The 17,873-nt window shown below is 32.9% G+C and overlaps 1 protein-coding gene across 7 annotated transcripts in view; it reads right to left on the reverse strand.

Annotated features, from left to right (window-relative positions):
* Nucleotides 1–17,873, reverse strand: part of LOC128868392 (cholinephosphotransferase 1) — a 58,240-nt gene that overhangs the window by 14,331 nt on the left and 26,036 nt on the right. For 2 of the 7 annotated variants that reach the window (XM_054110430.1, XM_054110434.1), the window contains exons 2-5: nt 15,354–15,594; nt 15,132–15,290; nt 12,777–12,905; nt 3,976–4,107 (exon numbers count right to left, since the gene is read on the reverse strand). In XM_054110430.1, coding sequence (XP_053966405.1) covers nt 3,976–4,107; nt 12,777–12,905; nt 15,132–15,290; nt 15,354–15,594 — 661 coding nt within the window. The remainder of the gene's footprint in view (nt 1–3,975; nt 4,108–12,776; nt 12,906–15,131; nt 15,291–15,353; nt 15,595–17,873) is intronic. The other 5 variants (XM_054110432.1, XM_054110435.1, XM_054110433.1 and 2 more) reach the window with 3 other exon arrangements.

The raw sequence follows: 17,873 nt of genomic DNA on the forward strand, positions 1-17,873 counted from the left end.
CAAAAATACTCCGAAAACTTAGGCTGTCTAAATAATAATCAATTTCAAGCTCGAACTGTGACTTTAAATTTTTAAAGCGCTGTTTTTTGAAAAAAGTCCATACAAGTATGTAGTTTAAAGTACATACATATGTGTCCTCAATTTAATTTGTTAACATCTAACGATTCTACTGAGTATGCAAAATAATAATAATTTACATAAATTTGGGTTTAAATTAATATTCAATTACTTTTCAGGTATTTCTTAATTTACAAAACTTTAAAATTTAGTTTATCTTTACAAATATCTATATTTTTAAATATTATGCGTGTTCTTAAATGTATTCTTAGGTATTTTAAGCAGTTTTGAAAAAAAGGTAACTTCGAGTTCTTGAAGTTTAAAGGGGAACGCCACTGTGAAAATTCAAAAAAATCGATTTTTTTTTTTTGCATTTTCTGAAAGTATACTGTGGGCAAAAAGTAAGGTGAATTTGGTTGTAAAATGAAAAATCTTTATTTATTCTTGTAAATCAATTTCATCCTCTTCAAAATAATCCCCTCTCGATTAAATACACTTATGCCAACGATTTTTCCAATCCCCGAAACATGCCAAATAGTCCATTTCCGGTATAGCCATCAGCACCTTCTTCGATTCAGCTTTTATCTCTTCAATCGACTTGAAACGCGTTCCCCGGAGTGGTCTCTTGAGTTTTGGGAATAGCCAGAAGTCACACGGAGCCAAATCCGGCGAATACGGTGGTTGCGGAACGATATGCGTGGAATTTTTGGCGAAATGGTCACGAAGAACGAGTGCAGTGTGAGACGGTGCATTATCGTGATGCAAAAACCAAGAGTTGTTGGCCCATAATTCTGGTATTTTTAGACGAATTGCTTCACGTAAACGACGCATAACGCTCATATAATATTCCTTATTAACAGTTTGGCCAGGTGGAAGGAATTCATAGCGCACCACACCACGAAAATCGAAAAAAATTGTCATCACGACCTTTATTTTTGAACGACTTTGACGTACTCTTTTCGGTTTGGCCTCGCCTTTAGCACGATATTCGCTTGATTGGTCGGTTGTTTCAGGGTCGTAAGCATAAATCCAAGTCTCATCTCCCGTAATGATGCATTTGAGCTTGTCCTGATAGTCTGAAAGCATTGTTTCACACACATCAACGCGACGACTTTTTTTTCCAAGAAATTGAGAGTTTTCGGTACCAAACGAGATTTGACTTTTCGTAGGCCCAAATGGTCTTTCAAAATGGTTTTCACAGATCCTTCTGATATTCCGATCATATCAGTAAGGTCTTTAACAGTCAACCGACGATTTTTGAACACTAACTCCTTCACTTTATTGACGGGTTGGTCATCTGTTGACGTCGATGGTCGTACGGAGCGCTGCAAGTTATCAACACGATCTCGACCCTCTTTGAAGTCTTTGTACCACTTATAAACATTTTTCTGCGACATGGTCGAATCACCAAATGCCTTCTGCAACATGCTAAACGTTTCCGCAACCGAAATTTCATTCCGCAAACAAAATTTTATGGCACTTCTCTGCTCAATCACTCTTGGTCGTTTGGTAAACACAAGCGTGAATATATTACTGATAATGACATTCACATGAAAGTTGGCCCAGAGGTTATTAACAGTGCTGCCAACTCATGAAAAAAATAACTAGAGCGAAATTTTAATCCCGCGAAGTTTGACAAATAAATTCGCCTTACTTTTTGCCCACAGGTATAAAATCTAAAAAATTGACTGAGATATACAAGATAGATGTAACTGCATGCAGAACTATTGAATACGCAATGAAAACTTTAAACGCTTATTTCTCAAAACGACTTTTACGGTGGCAACGATTTCTCGAAGACTAAATTTTTATTATCGCATTGGCTATCGATCTACGTAGTCGATTTTCAAAATTTTGAAAATAACTACTTTTTTGGGCCTGTTGAAAATCAAAAAAATGACGAAAAACTCACAACGAAATTCGAATCACAACCATTTTTGCAAAAACAAAAACAAACGGCTACGTACAACGATAGCCACTACTGTGTAGATTAACAAAATTTTTGGTTTTTTGATTTCAGATGATTATTCATTGCTGTATCGCTGCCACCAGATGACGTCATTTTTTTTTTTTTTGAACTCGTTACGTTTATTTGTCAATTTTCAATATTTTTTAATAAAAATTTACATCAACATAGTTTAATACATATATACTAAATTGCCTTTTGTCCGATCGTCGAATAATCATTCCTACTTACAAAAAAAAATTCCCAAACATCGACTATTTTTTGACCCCCCAACAGTGGCCTTCCCCCTTAAAAATCTACAAGTATTTTTTTCGTTTGTACATATTTATGGGCTTACAACTTGGATGTATTCTTTAAGCGATTTTTAAATGGTACTCCGAAACTCCGAAAACCTCACTGAACAAAAGCAAAACAGTTTTGCGCGCCACCGTTAGTAAGTGCCCATTTACACGAGGAGACTTCTGGAAGGGAAACATTTTGTTCGGGGGTGAAGGACGGCCGCGGAAGAGAGAAGGGAATTTGTCTCCTGTACTGGCGACACGCTTTGCTCTTATTCATATTTCCAATCTTAAAGCAATTTTTGACAGTTGCTTCATTTGTTTTCTTCTTTTGTGGGAGAAGGTTCTGAGTTATGTGTTGGTTTTCAAGCAAACGGAAGATAACAAAGATGACAAACATCCGAACACTGCTTGGGAAATGCACGATTATTTTTGCTAGTAAAGTAGGTATAATTTAAAATATATTGTATTATGGGCATTTTTATGTTGAATTCTAATTTTCCCCGCATTTCTAGATACTCAAGTTAATTTTAAGTTAATTATTTATGTATGAAGTATTTTTAATTTAATTTTTTTTATTCAAGTACAATAATTTATAAATATATTTAAATAAAAAAACAACAAATTTTTTATTTTTAACCAGTTTGCATTTTTCATTCATATATTTAAGAAATTGTTGATGAACGTTTTCCGCTTTAAATGTAAGCGCGTGCGAGAATACATCCGAACCAAACGATGCTAAAGCATTAAATGTCAAAATGTTGCCGAAAACAATTTTGCCCGTGTGGCCGCGAATGAGACATGAAAAGAGAATTTCCAGTGTCTCCCTTGCAGATGTCTCCTCGTGTAAATCGGGTCTAAGCGATTTAAAAAAGATCTCAATCGGTTGGCAATGCAAATCTTGAGTGTTTTACTACTATGCAAAGACTTTTCAAAACGGCATCTGCCGTTTTAGAGATAATTTGAGTATGCATGTTATGTTATCATAAATTCAATTTTTTGTATTGCCAACACATTTCGCATACCGGCGATTAAGTTTAATTTTCTAACAAAAAAAAAAATAATATTTAATATACTAATGTCAACTTTCGGAGTATATAAGATAAGTTCAGCAATACATTTATTGCAATATTTACACACACAAAAAAAAAACAATACATATATTTTATATAAATTACAATCACATGTTGAGTGCCCCTTCCACTCGGGTGATGTTAAGCAACTGTTGCATACATAAATTATGAAAATGGTATTATGGCCAAAACAAGGGAGAATACTTAATCCGATCATAATACTACCATAAAAAGTATTTGTCATTAAAAAGTGAACCAAATATTATATCTCTTCATCAAAATTACTAATCGGTTAGTGGTGACGAACATAGCGTTGCGAGTAATTATTAAACTGATGGTGCTCTTACAACAACAAAACACCATATCGGCGGCCGCTTGTTTACAAAGTATGTATTTAAAACAAGTTAAGTAGCGCATTTTCAATTTAGTTAGAAATAAATATTAACAAGAGGCTCTTTCAGTGCTTTAGTCACTAGTGAATCGATTAATCTATAAATTTTGTACAAAAGTGGACAAGGGTTAGGACTTGGTTTAACTTTTTTGCTTTTTTTTATTTTTGGAGGTTATACAATTGCTTTTTTGTTTGTGTTTTAATGCTTACAGCAACGGAGGAACCATTTTTGCCACTGCCGCCTTCAACAAACATTTTGGAAAAGCTCATCATATTCACGAGATAACCCAAAGTAATGCCGATTAAAATGATATAATTCCAACGACCGCCAATGAGGGGAATCTAAAGTTTGTAGATTGTGTTTCGTATTGTTTTGCAATTTTTTTTTGTTTTTTTTTTTATACACCGAAAAAGAAAATTGAGAAAAGAGAAAAAAGAAAGAGTGATAATTTTGAGTTTCATAAAAAGTCAATTTTTCTTGTTTCATTGATACAGCGCGCAGAGTTTTGCCACCACAGCATTGTGACGGCATTGTACATTTTTATTTGAGCGAAGAATGCTGTAAAAATTAAAAATTATTTAATAAAAAAAAAAAACAACAGAGTTGAACAAATACCAAGAACGAGACGAGGAAATGCAAAGAGTACGGATAAATAATGTTAAAACAAATAATGCCCACAAATATGTGAAACGAAAAGTGCGAAGATGTTATTGTACATTTTCTTAAAAGCCCGAATTTTAAACTAAAAGATAGTCTTTAGCATATAAGGGAATTTAAGACACTTATTTTTGTCATAACGGGACTCAAGAGTTTAGAAAACCATATTAATGAGTTTAAACAATGTTGGGTGGCAAATAAATTCCTATATAACTTTATAAAATAATATATAATATTAGATATGCAATAGAAATCATTTAAGTGCCTCTCACTTAAAAGCATGGCCCTCACTTTTGGTTGAACTCTGCCTTCTGATGAAAGATCATACATTATTTTTCCCTTTTAAGGGGTTAGAGGAAGTCAGAATTTTAAAAACATTCAAATTCTTAAAGTATAATATTCTAAAAATATTGTGTGAAAATTTGAAGTTAATCCGACAAATACTTTTCGAGTTATTGAACAATTAACAAAGGGCACTCGGACGCTCCTAAGGGTGCGAGCAGAGTGAGCGCTGATGCCGAGCGGAGTCGAGCCGAGCTTATTGACGCTTATTTTCATGCGAGAAGAAAATTTGTATATAACACAGTGAATGCGAGAATCAGCGCTGAAATTCTGTTTATTCCATGTGTTTTGCTCTTATGTCATTTAATTTTGTTGTTCATTTGTGTTTATAAAATTGCTGTACACGGTAATGGATTCATCTGATGAAGAGTATTTTGCTTCTCCTAGTGTGATTAATGCAATTATTAACACAAAAGAGTTTGGAAAACATCCAATTACACTAAAAAGGAATGAATTTTGTGAATTTCATCATTTATATAATGATTTAAGAAAATATCCAGCTAAATTTCAACAATATACCCGAATGAAAATTGAAACATTTGATTACATTCTGGCCGGGAAAAATTTCACATATTATTTGATCGATATCCATTTATTTTTATTGTTAAACCATTAAAAAACACAACTGCACTCTAAAAAGTAAACATCAACAATACAAAAAAGCGCGCAAAACGCTTTGAAACTGTTTTCTCGCACTCATCGGCTTTGCTCTCTGCTCTTGTCGGCGTTCACTATGTTATACACAAGCTTATTTGTATTGACTTGTATGTAATCAGTTTTATCGCACTGACAATCTCGGCTCGGCTTTCAGCGCTCACTCTGGTCGCACCCTAAATCGATAGCAACACTTTAAATGCCTTTTTCTCAAAACTATGTTTTTTGAACTGGTGATCACTGTAACTCAAAAACCGCTTGGTAGATAAAATTTATACTGCTTTTGAAACACATAAACAACTCGTGTTTGATCAAAGGATTCTTTTTTCAAAAATTTCGGTTTTTTTTTTTTAACAATTAATTGTGGGTTTTTTTCTCAAAAATCTGAAAAATATTTCCTGAGGCCCCCATATTGTTATATTAATTTTGAAAAAAGCTTCGATCAGGCACAATATTATCTATTAATTAAACCAATTTCTCTTGTTCGATTGATTTTAAATAAATCTCCAAGGACTTGTATTGATCACCGCAATGGACTGCTGGGGAAACGGGCTTCGCCCAAACAGCAATAATTTTTTCAATTATTGTAATTTTTTTTTTTTTTAATTTTACTTAAGAAACATACTTACTCGAAACATAGAGTATTAATGCTAGGTTTTTATTTTTGTATTGTAAAATAATGCAATTGATTAGCAAACAAAAATGATTGAAAATCATCATTTTTTCGGGCCTCTGACTACCCCTAACCCCTAAGTCGCTTACTCACTTATGTATGTAATATATATAAAAAATTTTCGTGGAACTCTTTTTCCTAATAAAATCTCACACAAAATTTCTCTGTTAAGTGCCTCACGCTTAGTCGCTTACTCACTTAAGTATATAAAAAATTTTCGTGGAACTCCTTTTCTAATAAAATCTCAATTTCCCTGTTAAGTGCCTCACGTTTAAGACGCTAACTCACATACAGAAACAATTCGGCAGCACTCTGCTCCTGCTGAAAGCTTATACCTGCATTTTTTTTTTGTTCAATTGTTAAGCAAACTAGAAGTACGAGTATACAAAATTATTACGTTCACATAGTACAGTAAACGCCTTTTCTTGCTTTGAAAGCTTAAGCACTCGCTTTTGATTGTCTTTCGCTTAAGTGGTTCACACGGTTAACTGCCTTAAATTATGGTAACTGAATTCTAATTCAAAAAAACTTCGTACGTGACAAAACATTTGAAATACCACAGTTGATTATTGGAGATACTTTTCTCAAAGTTGCTAAACAAAAGCAGTGTAGAAAATATTCTTGAAACCATAGCTTTATCGAATTTTTTCTATAGCACGGAAGCTGGGCATATTTGCGAAATACTTTGAAGCTCTTAAGCGGGTGCGGTTAAGTACCCAACCGCGCAAGCAACTCGGAAATTTTTAAATTTTCGGAAAGGCACTTGAGCAGATTTTACTCCACGTGAAGTCTAACTAAAAGATATGAGCTGGAATTTTTTCAATTAACTATACTTAGGAGAATTTATATTATATAAAACAAAATTGGACAGAAATGGAATAAGTAGAAACATACCTAAATATTAAGAAATAAAAGTTAGCAAAAGAAATCAAATTTAAATTTTTAATTTTTTTATACCATAGTAAAATATATTTTAAAAATCTTCTGCAACGATAATCTTGCATTGCCAACTTAACGCAGTGCGGTCTAACAAAAAAAAAAAAATAATTAAAAAAATTGAAAAAAAAAATTGTTTTTGTGAAAATATAACATTTAAGATTAGCAGGAATATAACTTTGAAAAGCTGGGAAAGATCTGATCCACATTATACACAAAATATCGTCTACTATAATGAAGAATATTTAAAAAGCAACCCTTAACCAAATGAAAAAAGGACATTGATATAAAAATAAAAAGCTAAGAGGAAAAGAAAAAAACGAGGTAACGGTTAATATTTAATATCAGGTAATATGTTAAGATACATATAATTAATACATTATTATATAAATATTTGAACAGGCATTAAGGAAAGTAAAAAACAAATGAAGTTTCATCGATGAGAAGTGAACAGAAAGTTTTACCGAGAAAATATGCAAACAAATTTTCGTTACTGTCGTTATTTTGGATACTCAATTAGATGCATCTAACTTTTTTTTACACAAATTCGTCATTCCAAGAATAAAGCATAAATGTATGCATAAGATGGCGCAAAATTAAGCATCCATTTTTGTTCTTCAATAATTTTTTATTAATTAAAACAAAAAAAAAAGTGATTTTAAGTGATGGAAATCTTTATTTCGGCATTTGCGCGCTTCATTGCTTTGTTTATAATTTTTGCAAATGGCGTCATACGTCAATTATATTTGACACTTGTGAACTAAACAGTTGCAATATACACATCCAAACAGACAAGCAATGGGGGGGCTCAAAGATTTCTATCACTCAAAATATTTTTTTTTATTTAGGAAAAAAGTTAAGCAAAATCAAAATTGGTGATTAATTTTGCGCCACCTTTTAGTTTGCCCATAATATGTACTTAATCGCTATAATTTTTAAGTAATCGAATTATTGGGTTGGCAACTAAGTAATTGCGGATTTTACTCATAGATGGCTCCAGTTGAATTTTTAGGTTTGCAGACGTAGTGCAAATGTAAAACACATTTTGTTATTTGATAGTCGGCAATTCAGCTATCAATGAGTAAAAAAAGTTTTTTGATCGGTTGCGTAGTTTTCGTTTGGCGTTCGTTGAAAAATGGAAAATCAAAAGAAACATTTTCGTCATATTTTGCTTTTTTATTTCCGCAAAGGGAAAACAGCATCGCAAGCTAAAAAGTTATGTGCTGTTTATGGTGACGAAGCCTGAAAAGAATGGCAGTGCCAAAATTGGTTTGCCAAATTTTGTTCTGATGAGTTTTCACTCAAAGATGAAAAACGCTCTGGTCGTACAGTTGAAGTTGATGACGTCCTAATAAAAGCAACAATGGATTCGGATCGTCACAGTACAATACGTGAGATTGCAGCGAAACTTCATGTATCACATACAGGCATTGAAAATCACTTAAAACAACTTGGCTATGTTCAAAAACTCGATACATGGGTTCCTTACATACTGAAAGAAACGCATAACAGCTGCGATTTGCTAAAGAAACGTAATGAAAATGATCCATTTTTAAAACGACTGATAACTGCGAGGAAAAATGGGTCGTTTACAACAATATCAAGTGGAAAAGATCGTGGAGCAGGACAGGTGAACCAACTCAAACAACATCAAAAGCTGATATTCATCAAAAGAAGGTTTTGTCGTCAATTTGGTGGGATTACAAAGGAATTGTCTACTTTGAGTTCTTACCCCCCAACCGAACGATCAATTCTGATGTCTACACTGAACAACTAACGAAATTAAACAATGCAGTTGACGAAAAGCGGCCCGAATTGACAAATCAAAAAAGTATTGTATTCCATCATGACAATGCAAGGCCACAATCACCTTTGGCCACTCGGCGAAAATTATTGGCGCTTGGTTGAGATATTTTGCCACATCCACGATATAGCCCTGACCTTGCACCATCTGATTACTTTTTGTTTCGATCTTTACAAAACTCCTTGAATGGTAAAAATTTCAATAATGACGATGATGTCAAATCGTACATGATTCAGTTTTTTGCTAATAAAAACCAGAAGTTTTATGAACGTGCGATTATGATGCTGCCTGACGTTCCCACGACAGTCGGTTCTACGTAACCGGAACGACGCGGATATATATCCGGCCAAGGACTGTCACTTCAGCAGCATTCCTCGTATATGCACGGGGAATGCTTATGCTGCTACAACAATAACAACATGGCAAAAGGTCATTGATCAAAATGGTAATTAAAGTTATCAGGTCAGTCCATAAGTTCGTGCGTATTTTACCCATAATTTCACTTTTGTACGATTTTTGCATATTTGCAAAAATTATTCGCGGAATATAACGGAACTATTTATATTTTCTTTGATATATTGTGCATTCAACAAGTGATTTTAATCGTGGATAGAAGCACGTGTTGTTAAAAAATAAAATGGAATCTTCGAACGCGTGTAAGAGGCATATTTTGTATTTTTTTAATAAAAGTGGTAAAAATGCAACAACTGCTGCAGCAGAAATAAACACTGTTCACAGAGAGGATATCGTGAGTGTAAGGACTGCGCAAAAGTGGTTTTCAAAATTCCGAAGTGGTAACTGCGACGTGGAGGATGCCCCGCGCGCTGGTCGTCCTGAAGTCTTTAACTCCGACGGCTTGCTCGAACTCGTGGAAGCTGAGCCAAATTTGACAGTCGATATGATAGCTCAGAAGTTAAATTCATGCATGCAACAGTTCACATACACCTGGTTCAGTTGAGAAAGGTTTCAAAGCTGGGAAAATGGGTTCCGCATAGACTTTCCGTCGCCAACCTTCAGCAGAGAGTGAATGTGTGTTTTCAGCTGCTGCAACGGCTTGAAAATGAAAGTTTTTTGAACCGTATCGTTACTGGTGATGAAAAATGGGTGCTTTAAAATAATCCTGTTCGCAAACGCCAATGGTTAGATAAAGATGAAACACCAGAACCGACCCCTAGAGATGGCTTTCACCCCAAGAAGATGCTCCTGTCTGTTTGGTGGGATTTGGCCGGTATTGTTTATTATGAACTTCTGGAACGAAACCAGACGATAAGTGCTGATTATTATTCCCATCAGCTATCAAACCTGAATGAGGCACTTAACAAAATTCGACCGTCTTTAGTGAATAGACGCAAAGTTTTGTTTCACCACGACAACGCAAGACCTCATACCGCATGACAAACATTAGGCAAGCTGAACGAGCTCGGATGGGAGCTAATGCCGCATCCACCATACTCTCTGGATATTGCACCTTGTGATTATCACCTTTTCCGTGGACTTCAATCCCATATGAGTAACAACAACTAAAAAACGCACGAACTTATGGACTGGCCTGATATTTAATTCCATGAAAAAATTGTCTTTGATTTTCTAAAAAAAAAAAAATCCGCAATTACTTAGTTGCCAACCCAATAGTTAATTTTTTTTTAAATTCGTTGTTTTTTAAGGGGTTACATACGTCCAGAATTTAAAAAAAATCGATTTTTTTTCGATGTTTCGAAAGTATAGTATCTTAAGAATATACTGTGAAATTTTCATGCGGAAACTCCCAATATTATAGCTTCTATAGCCCATTAACTAGGTAGAGAGCGGTCCGCGCGGTCTCCACTCATACAGTTTTTTAATAACTTTTTTTGCAGTTTTTTTTAATATTCGAAAGTATTTTATTTATAGATTTGATTTTTGATATTTTTATTAAAAAATTTTATAAACATAATTAATTATGACGTAAAACGCATATTTTTTTTAAATGCCGTAAATTGCAAAGTTTTTCGTAATTCAAAAATCCCTCTCGACGGACTATAACTACAACTTTATTTTATAAGAATTTTTTTACTTTTTACTGATCCATCAACATTTCAAGGAGAAATGATGCAGGCCGTGGAGCAACTTTTTATTCATTGTACTTTAGGTCAGGAAAAAATTTAAATAAATTTTTTTATAAAGTTTAAGTACTAATTAAGAATATATAAAATTTTTTCATATTTATTTCTATTGTTATCCCTTCTAAAAACAGCGCATTTTTGGCGCTGCTGCACGTATGTAACGCCTTAAACTAAACGAGATATCGAAAAATTTCGTCTCTACTTTTCGTTTTGACTTATTGAGTTCTATGTATGAGAATTCATCGCCACTATGCAAAAACAGTGGTGGCGGTGTTTTAAAGATCCAGAAGGATTGTCGATATGTGTCATTTTACTGCTCATCGATTGACATTATTGTATATACTTTATTTTCTCTATATAAGCCAACTTAATAGAAAAAAGTGTACATTAATACAATTAAAATAAAATAAAAATGTATTAAACTTTACGGATTTAAGTTTTTATACGATATATATATTATCTATATACATAAAATGTTCAGGGTACCACCATCATAAGTTTTGGCCATCATATGTAAGTTATCTAAATTATCGCATTCTCTCTGCTAAGTCTTTAAAATTATTACACATTTTTTTCTAAATAAAGTTATTAGGAAATAAGTATCTAAATACAAAGTGTGTAAGCTGACAGCCAGATTTGTGGATCGAATATTAGAAATAAACATATCAATGTGAAATAAGCAGGAAAAGTATTGGAACAAATCCTTTGTAAAGGGAATTGGTGGGTACTGATAAAATTTGCTTCTGAATTTTTGTGGAATTAGTTTTACGTAAAGTATTTAGGGGTTCTTAAGGTTTTTATAAGACAATTACATTTTACATTTTTGTATTTTCTTGTAATGCAGCCTGTATTCATCATAATAGGCGCTTTTAGATTCATTGAAGTATTCAATTTTGTCAAGAGTGAGCTTGTCGAGCTTTTAATTTTAAAAATTAGTTTTGTGTAAAAAAAAATATAAATTATGTATACATTATAGTTTTTGCATAACTATGGATTTTTTACAAATTGCGCATACACTCGACTCTTAACTATGCTCCGAAAAACCAAAGGATTTTCCCGTTTTGCGCAAAAAATTATAGGAAAAATTTGAAGAAACTATGCATTTTTTACATAGTCAAAATATAGAATTAGAATTATAGAATTTCATTTATATATTTTTTTTTTTTTGTAATAACATATCACAGACGAATAAGTTTTCAATTGAAAAAACTGACTTGCAAACATTCTGTAACGTAGTAGAAATTACAGGCAAAATTAAGCCATGAATAAATTGTAAATATATAAATCCATTGCAGTATGTATGTATGTAGGGCACATAAATACTATTAAATGAATATATCAATTTTATATTTCTTCTTAATGCGCTTGAGGGCATTGGCCCTTCAATATTACTCTCATTTCGAATCATTGTAAATTAAATTATTTATTGTCTAAAGACAGTTGTAATATTTTATGGAAGCAAAAAAAAAACTATATACAATAGTTAGACAAAACATTTGTATAAATTTTTTTTTTTATTTATTTTTTTTTATAGCCAAAGTGGCACTCAAAATAGACAAGTTAAATTTTATATAATATTTTTATATTTTATTTGTACCGAATTTGCGTTTATTTTTAGTGCAAGTAGCGCGCAAAAATATACTTTAATTACTTTACACTCATTTCTGAATAAAATTATTTAAATACTTATTTTCGTGCTCTTTGTTTTTTGAAATTTCTAATTGTTCTAACATTTTTATTTTTTTTTTTGCAAAAATGTTCCTTTCTCTGTCTAGTTTTTATAGTCATTTCATTCATTTTTATTTTTTGGTTTTTCAATTAAATTGTTCAGGGCAAACTTACTGCAACTGTGGAGCCGTTCTTGCCAACACCGCCAGCCAAAATAACTGAGAATATAAACCATAATGACCAAATACCACAAACTAGGGTCATTAGCGATAGGATGGACCACATTTCAATATTACCAAACATCTAAAGGGTATATATTTATAGTAAATTTATATATGTATGCAGATGGATTTGAAATTTTTATATATTCCAAACCAAAAAAAAAACGAATGTTAAATACATTAAAAATTATGGCATTTTATAGATTTATATAAAAATAATTACTAGCTTTTTAACATATAACGATAAAATATTATTTTTTAATTATTTTTCTGTGTGCCAATTTCCAGATGAGCCTAAATACATAAAATTAACATACAATAAGAAGTTAGCCACTTCACCTATATCTATCTATCTATCTATAGCCGATGATGAATTTTCACAAAAAAAAAAGAAAATTTTTCTGAGAATCCCGATAAAAAAACTTAACGTATTTTAGATGCCAACCACATAACAATTTTTGGATTAATAATTCTATTTATACTAAAATGAATTTTGTAGCCCAAACAGGTATTGAGAAAAACAGAAATATATTAAACACTGAAAAAAATTTAGTCAAAGAAAAGTGTATAAAATAGTTTAAATTAGTTACGTAAAATAAAAAAAATATGACCTATAAAGAAACTTCAATTTGTGTATTAAAATAGTAGTTCCTAAAAATAAAAAAAAACGTGTTTTAAAGATACATATAGAATTTGGAGTATCGTGGGTAAAAAATCGCCAAGCGTCAATACGTTTATTTCTTTTAGAAAACAGATTATCCGATTAGCCATTACGCTATATTTTATGCACTCATTCCAAACTTGTTTACATTTTTATATTTTGCTAGGTACGAATCAAAGAATTAAAGCGAATTAAAGCAAGTCACTCCTGTTCTTCTTCTTCTAAATATACAATTTGTATGACTCATGTATTTTACGCAAATTTGAGCCAATTAAACAAAAAATTTTTTCTCTTCGCAGTTTTGAAATATAAAAAATGTGTAAATTCGAAAGGGGGCTACATAAAATTTATAACAAAAATGATTTGTTATTTTTTTTTTACTGTACACATTTTTTAAGAGTTATTAAGCATGCTTTATGTTTTAAAAATATAATTTGGGCAATAGTGTTCACAAAAAGATATCTAAGTGAATTTAAATAGTTTTTCCATTTTTGCATCAAAAAATATTTGCCGATTTGTTTATAACTAAGGTTAATGCCAAACTCATTTGTGAAATCTATTCTATTGTATTTCGAAAGAATAGAAACGTCATCAATTAATTTAGTTCGAAATTTCGAAATTGTATTAGATCGCTTCAGGCAAATACTAATATTTCTAAATTTTTGGAGTTTGTTTTATTTTATTCCGAAAAAGTGCGAATTTTGTAATTACATCAATTACAGGAATTCCGAAAGTGCATTTATAAGTATTAGAGAGATTAAAGCAAATGTAAAATTTTCAAAATTTTCGGAGTTAATTTTATTTTACTCCGAAAAACTTCGAATTTCGCCAGAGCGTGAGTTTTGGAAGTCCATAAGTGTCAAATGGATGTAAGCAAAAACTAAATTTTAATATTTTCGGAACCCATTTTATTTACTATCAGTGACAAGAATGAAACGCATTTTAATGTAATCAAATTCACATTCCGAGAACCATTAATTCATGTGCTGTAGTGAAATCAAGAACTTACGTTAGTTCTGCTAACTTTACTCACATTACAATTTACTGCAAAAAAGGAGGATTTCACAAATATTCAGGTTTTGTAAATCCTAAAGCTTATTAAATCCATTTAAATGGCATTATTATATTTGCATTTTACCGATAGTAAGGATTTACATTTTTTCTATTCTCATACATTTACTTCGAAAAAGGAAAAAATTCGCAAATATAGCGTTTTGCAACTCCACATATATTAAGTTTAGTGAAGTTAAGTTAATTTTCTAAATTCAATGTATGGCATTTACTCCGAAAAAACTCCGAATTTTTTAAGTGCGGCATTTTGTAACTTCTAAAGCCTGCTAAGTAGTTTTACAAAAAAAAAAAAAATATAGTTTCCCACATAATTATTTTTTATAAGAGGCGAGAACGAGCTGCAGAGGACGTTGCGTTTAAAGCCAACATTTTTAGATCTCGTAATTCAACTAAGATATTTGTTAGTTATATGCCAATGTGTTTTCGATTTTCTCTTTCTCATTCGCTAGCTAGAAATTTTGTTTGCAAATGACACTTGGCGTCTTTCAACCACGAATTCCACAAAGCAAATAGTAATAAAGTATATGTCATTATTAGCAGAGAATAAAAATAGTTTAAAATCAACAAATATCATACCCGCGTTTGCCACACTTCCGAGCCGAAAACAGCCGAGATGACATGTATACCCATAATGGTGAACTGTGCCTCCGTCACATCCACTTTGCCGAAGCGCAACGTGCCCGAAACGTACGTCTGCCAATGGGCGCAATAGAATAATGCAATGGCACAAAAGCACTATCCGGATGAAAGGAGTGTGAAATGTTTCCATCTTTTTAAATTACATCTATACATACGCACCTGAAAGAATAACCAATTTGGATATTGGCCTAGTTGACAGGATATGCACGCTGAAAGCGCCACAAAAACGGTTGATATGGAGTCGCAGCCGTGATCGAAAAGCTCACCCAAGGGTGAAGAGGTATTTGTGCGGCGCGCCTGCTTACCATCGATCGAATCCAAACTCTGATAGACAAATAGGCCAAATGCGCAGAGAAGACTGGCCCAAGCGGGTGGCGGTGACTTGGCATCGGGACTGTAGCTGTTGGTGGTGGAAAAGAGAATCAAGTTAATTTAGAAATAAATAATAAACCATAACACTAAAACACACAAATATATCAAAACAAATTTCAAAGAAAGCAGTCTGGAAACAAAGTAATTCAATGCTTATAGTCGTTGTAATTCTCTTTAAAGGAGTCTTAAATAATTCAATTCGCTAGAATACTTTTACTATTTTTTATTGGAAAATAATTTTTGCTGGCTTCAATTTATTTAAATAAGCAACACCAACGCACTTTGCAACTGAAACCCAAAACGTATTTATGTTCGCCAACGAAAGCCATATTCTCTATTTACCAAATTTAAATAAACTTTTGCTGGAATAAAACTGAAGTCTTTCGGCATTTCTTTTAAATATTTGCACAATTCTACTCAATATGAAAGTATCATTTTTACTTTTCATTTGAAATGCAAATAAAACACTTATGTATTGTAAAATTTTAGCATATAAATATTTATTGCCTCGATGTGTTGTATTGAATTTAAATCCCTCAGAGCTATTACAGCAAAGAGAAAATTGTCTGCCTGTTTACCTACTCAGCTGTTCTTAAGTTCCAAGGTCTAAACCTTGCAAATAAATATTTATTATATTTTATTGTTGTAGCAATTTAAATGCAAGCAGAAACACTCAGTTACAAAATTATAAAAGCTTCACTTATTGACAACTTTTAACTATTTATTTATTTTTTAATTTCAACTATTTTTTTGTTGTATAAAATTATAGTTCATTCTATAAAACGCACCATATTAAACAAAGTTTCAAACTTTTTAAAAGATTTATAAAAATTCGATGAATTTTCAATGAAATTTCAAAATTTTTGGATTAGTTGTATAATCCATTAAATTTTAGTATAATAAAGAGCAAATTAGAGGATTCAGTTGTATAATCCATTAAATTTTAGTATAATAAAGAGCAAATTAGAAATGGCTCAAGATTCTCGTTGATTTTTGATCATTTTTCCCCCTGATGGTGTTGCCAATGCCCCCCATATTACGAATGTACGTTTTTTTTCGTATCTGGCATTGGCTACTAATGGGTCCTTGGCATAACATACCATCAATGAAGAGCTTACAAGTGAAGAGCTAAAGCCACGAAAAAACAGGCCACGAAATAACATCTGGCAACTGTGGGGTTTTGCCAAGTTAAGTTCTTATAAGAAGATTATAGCAATCTGCATATGCTCGCTATCTCGACATATAGTCGCCGTCGACTTCTGTCGTGTTTGCGATCAATACCCGGAAACATCACTACACTTGCTTCTCGAATGCGATGCCATAGCGAGAGGAAGGAATATACGTCTCGGCCTGGTGTGACCAGAAGAATTCACATACGCTTAGCCCCACCCTAAAGCAGATAGGAAAGAAACGTGAATGCCCCTGAGCATTCTCAGTTTATCCCGGGGAGGGTTATGAGTTTATTAAACCTATTTTTGTTGTACCCTCCCAGTAAGGATTTCACCTGGTGTATCCCCAAAGTTTGGTGCCAGCAAACCTGCCTTGGCCCTCAGCCCTCATCGCTCCTAAGCTTCTCCTTGATGATGTGTTGTCCCATAGCAATGAAAGGCTCGGGTCCTATTAAAGGTTAGGCCGCAGCCTCTCTTGCCAATGCGTCCGTCATTTCTTTTCCAGTTATACCCCTGTGTCCTGCAATCCAAATATAGTCGGATGTGATTGCGTGTTTCTAGTAGATTAAGTTTTTCGATACACTTAACCAACAGTGAAGACTTGATCTCACAGGACGATAGGACCATGAGTGCCGCCTGACTGTCGCTATAGTCGGATGTGATTGTGTGTTTCTAGTAGATTAAGTTTTTCGATACACTTAACCAACAGTGAAGACTTGATCTCACAGGACGATAGGACCATGAGTGCCGCCTGACTGTCGCTATGAATGGCAATTCGCTCATTCCGGAAATTTCTGTCTAAATTTATCTCTGCACTTGGAAAATTACCCATCGGCACAGAAGGCCTGGTTCTGGGACCGTATATTCCAGCGCCTATGCCTTCTAGGGGTCTATGCCTTCTAGCGCCTATGCTGCATGGATACATTCCTGAAGTTTATTTTCAAATTCAGGTCTAGTCCAGTTTAACTTATCGTTCAGTTCTATACTGAACTTCTTTTCGAATGTTCTGGGTAGCTGGGTAAGTGGGAGCTGCCGCCTCAGCACTTCCATATTTTCAGAAATAATCACTTTTCCTCTCCCGAAACCTTCCCTGCTAATATGCAGCAGGATACGCTTGATTGTTGAATAAATATTTGAA

This window comes from Anastrepha ludens, chromosome 6 (assembly GCF_028408465.1).
Source record: "Anastrepha ludens isolate Willacy chromosome 6, idAnaLude1.1, whole genome shotgun sequence".
NCBI classification, from domain to species: domain Eukaryota; kingdom Metazoa; phylum Arthropoda; class Insecta; order Diptera; family Tephritidae; genus Anastrepha; species Anastrepha ludens.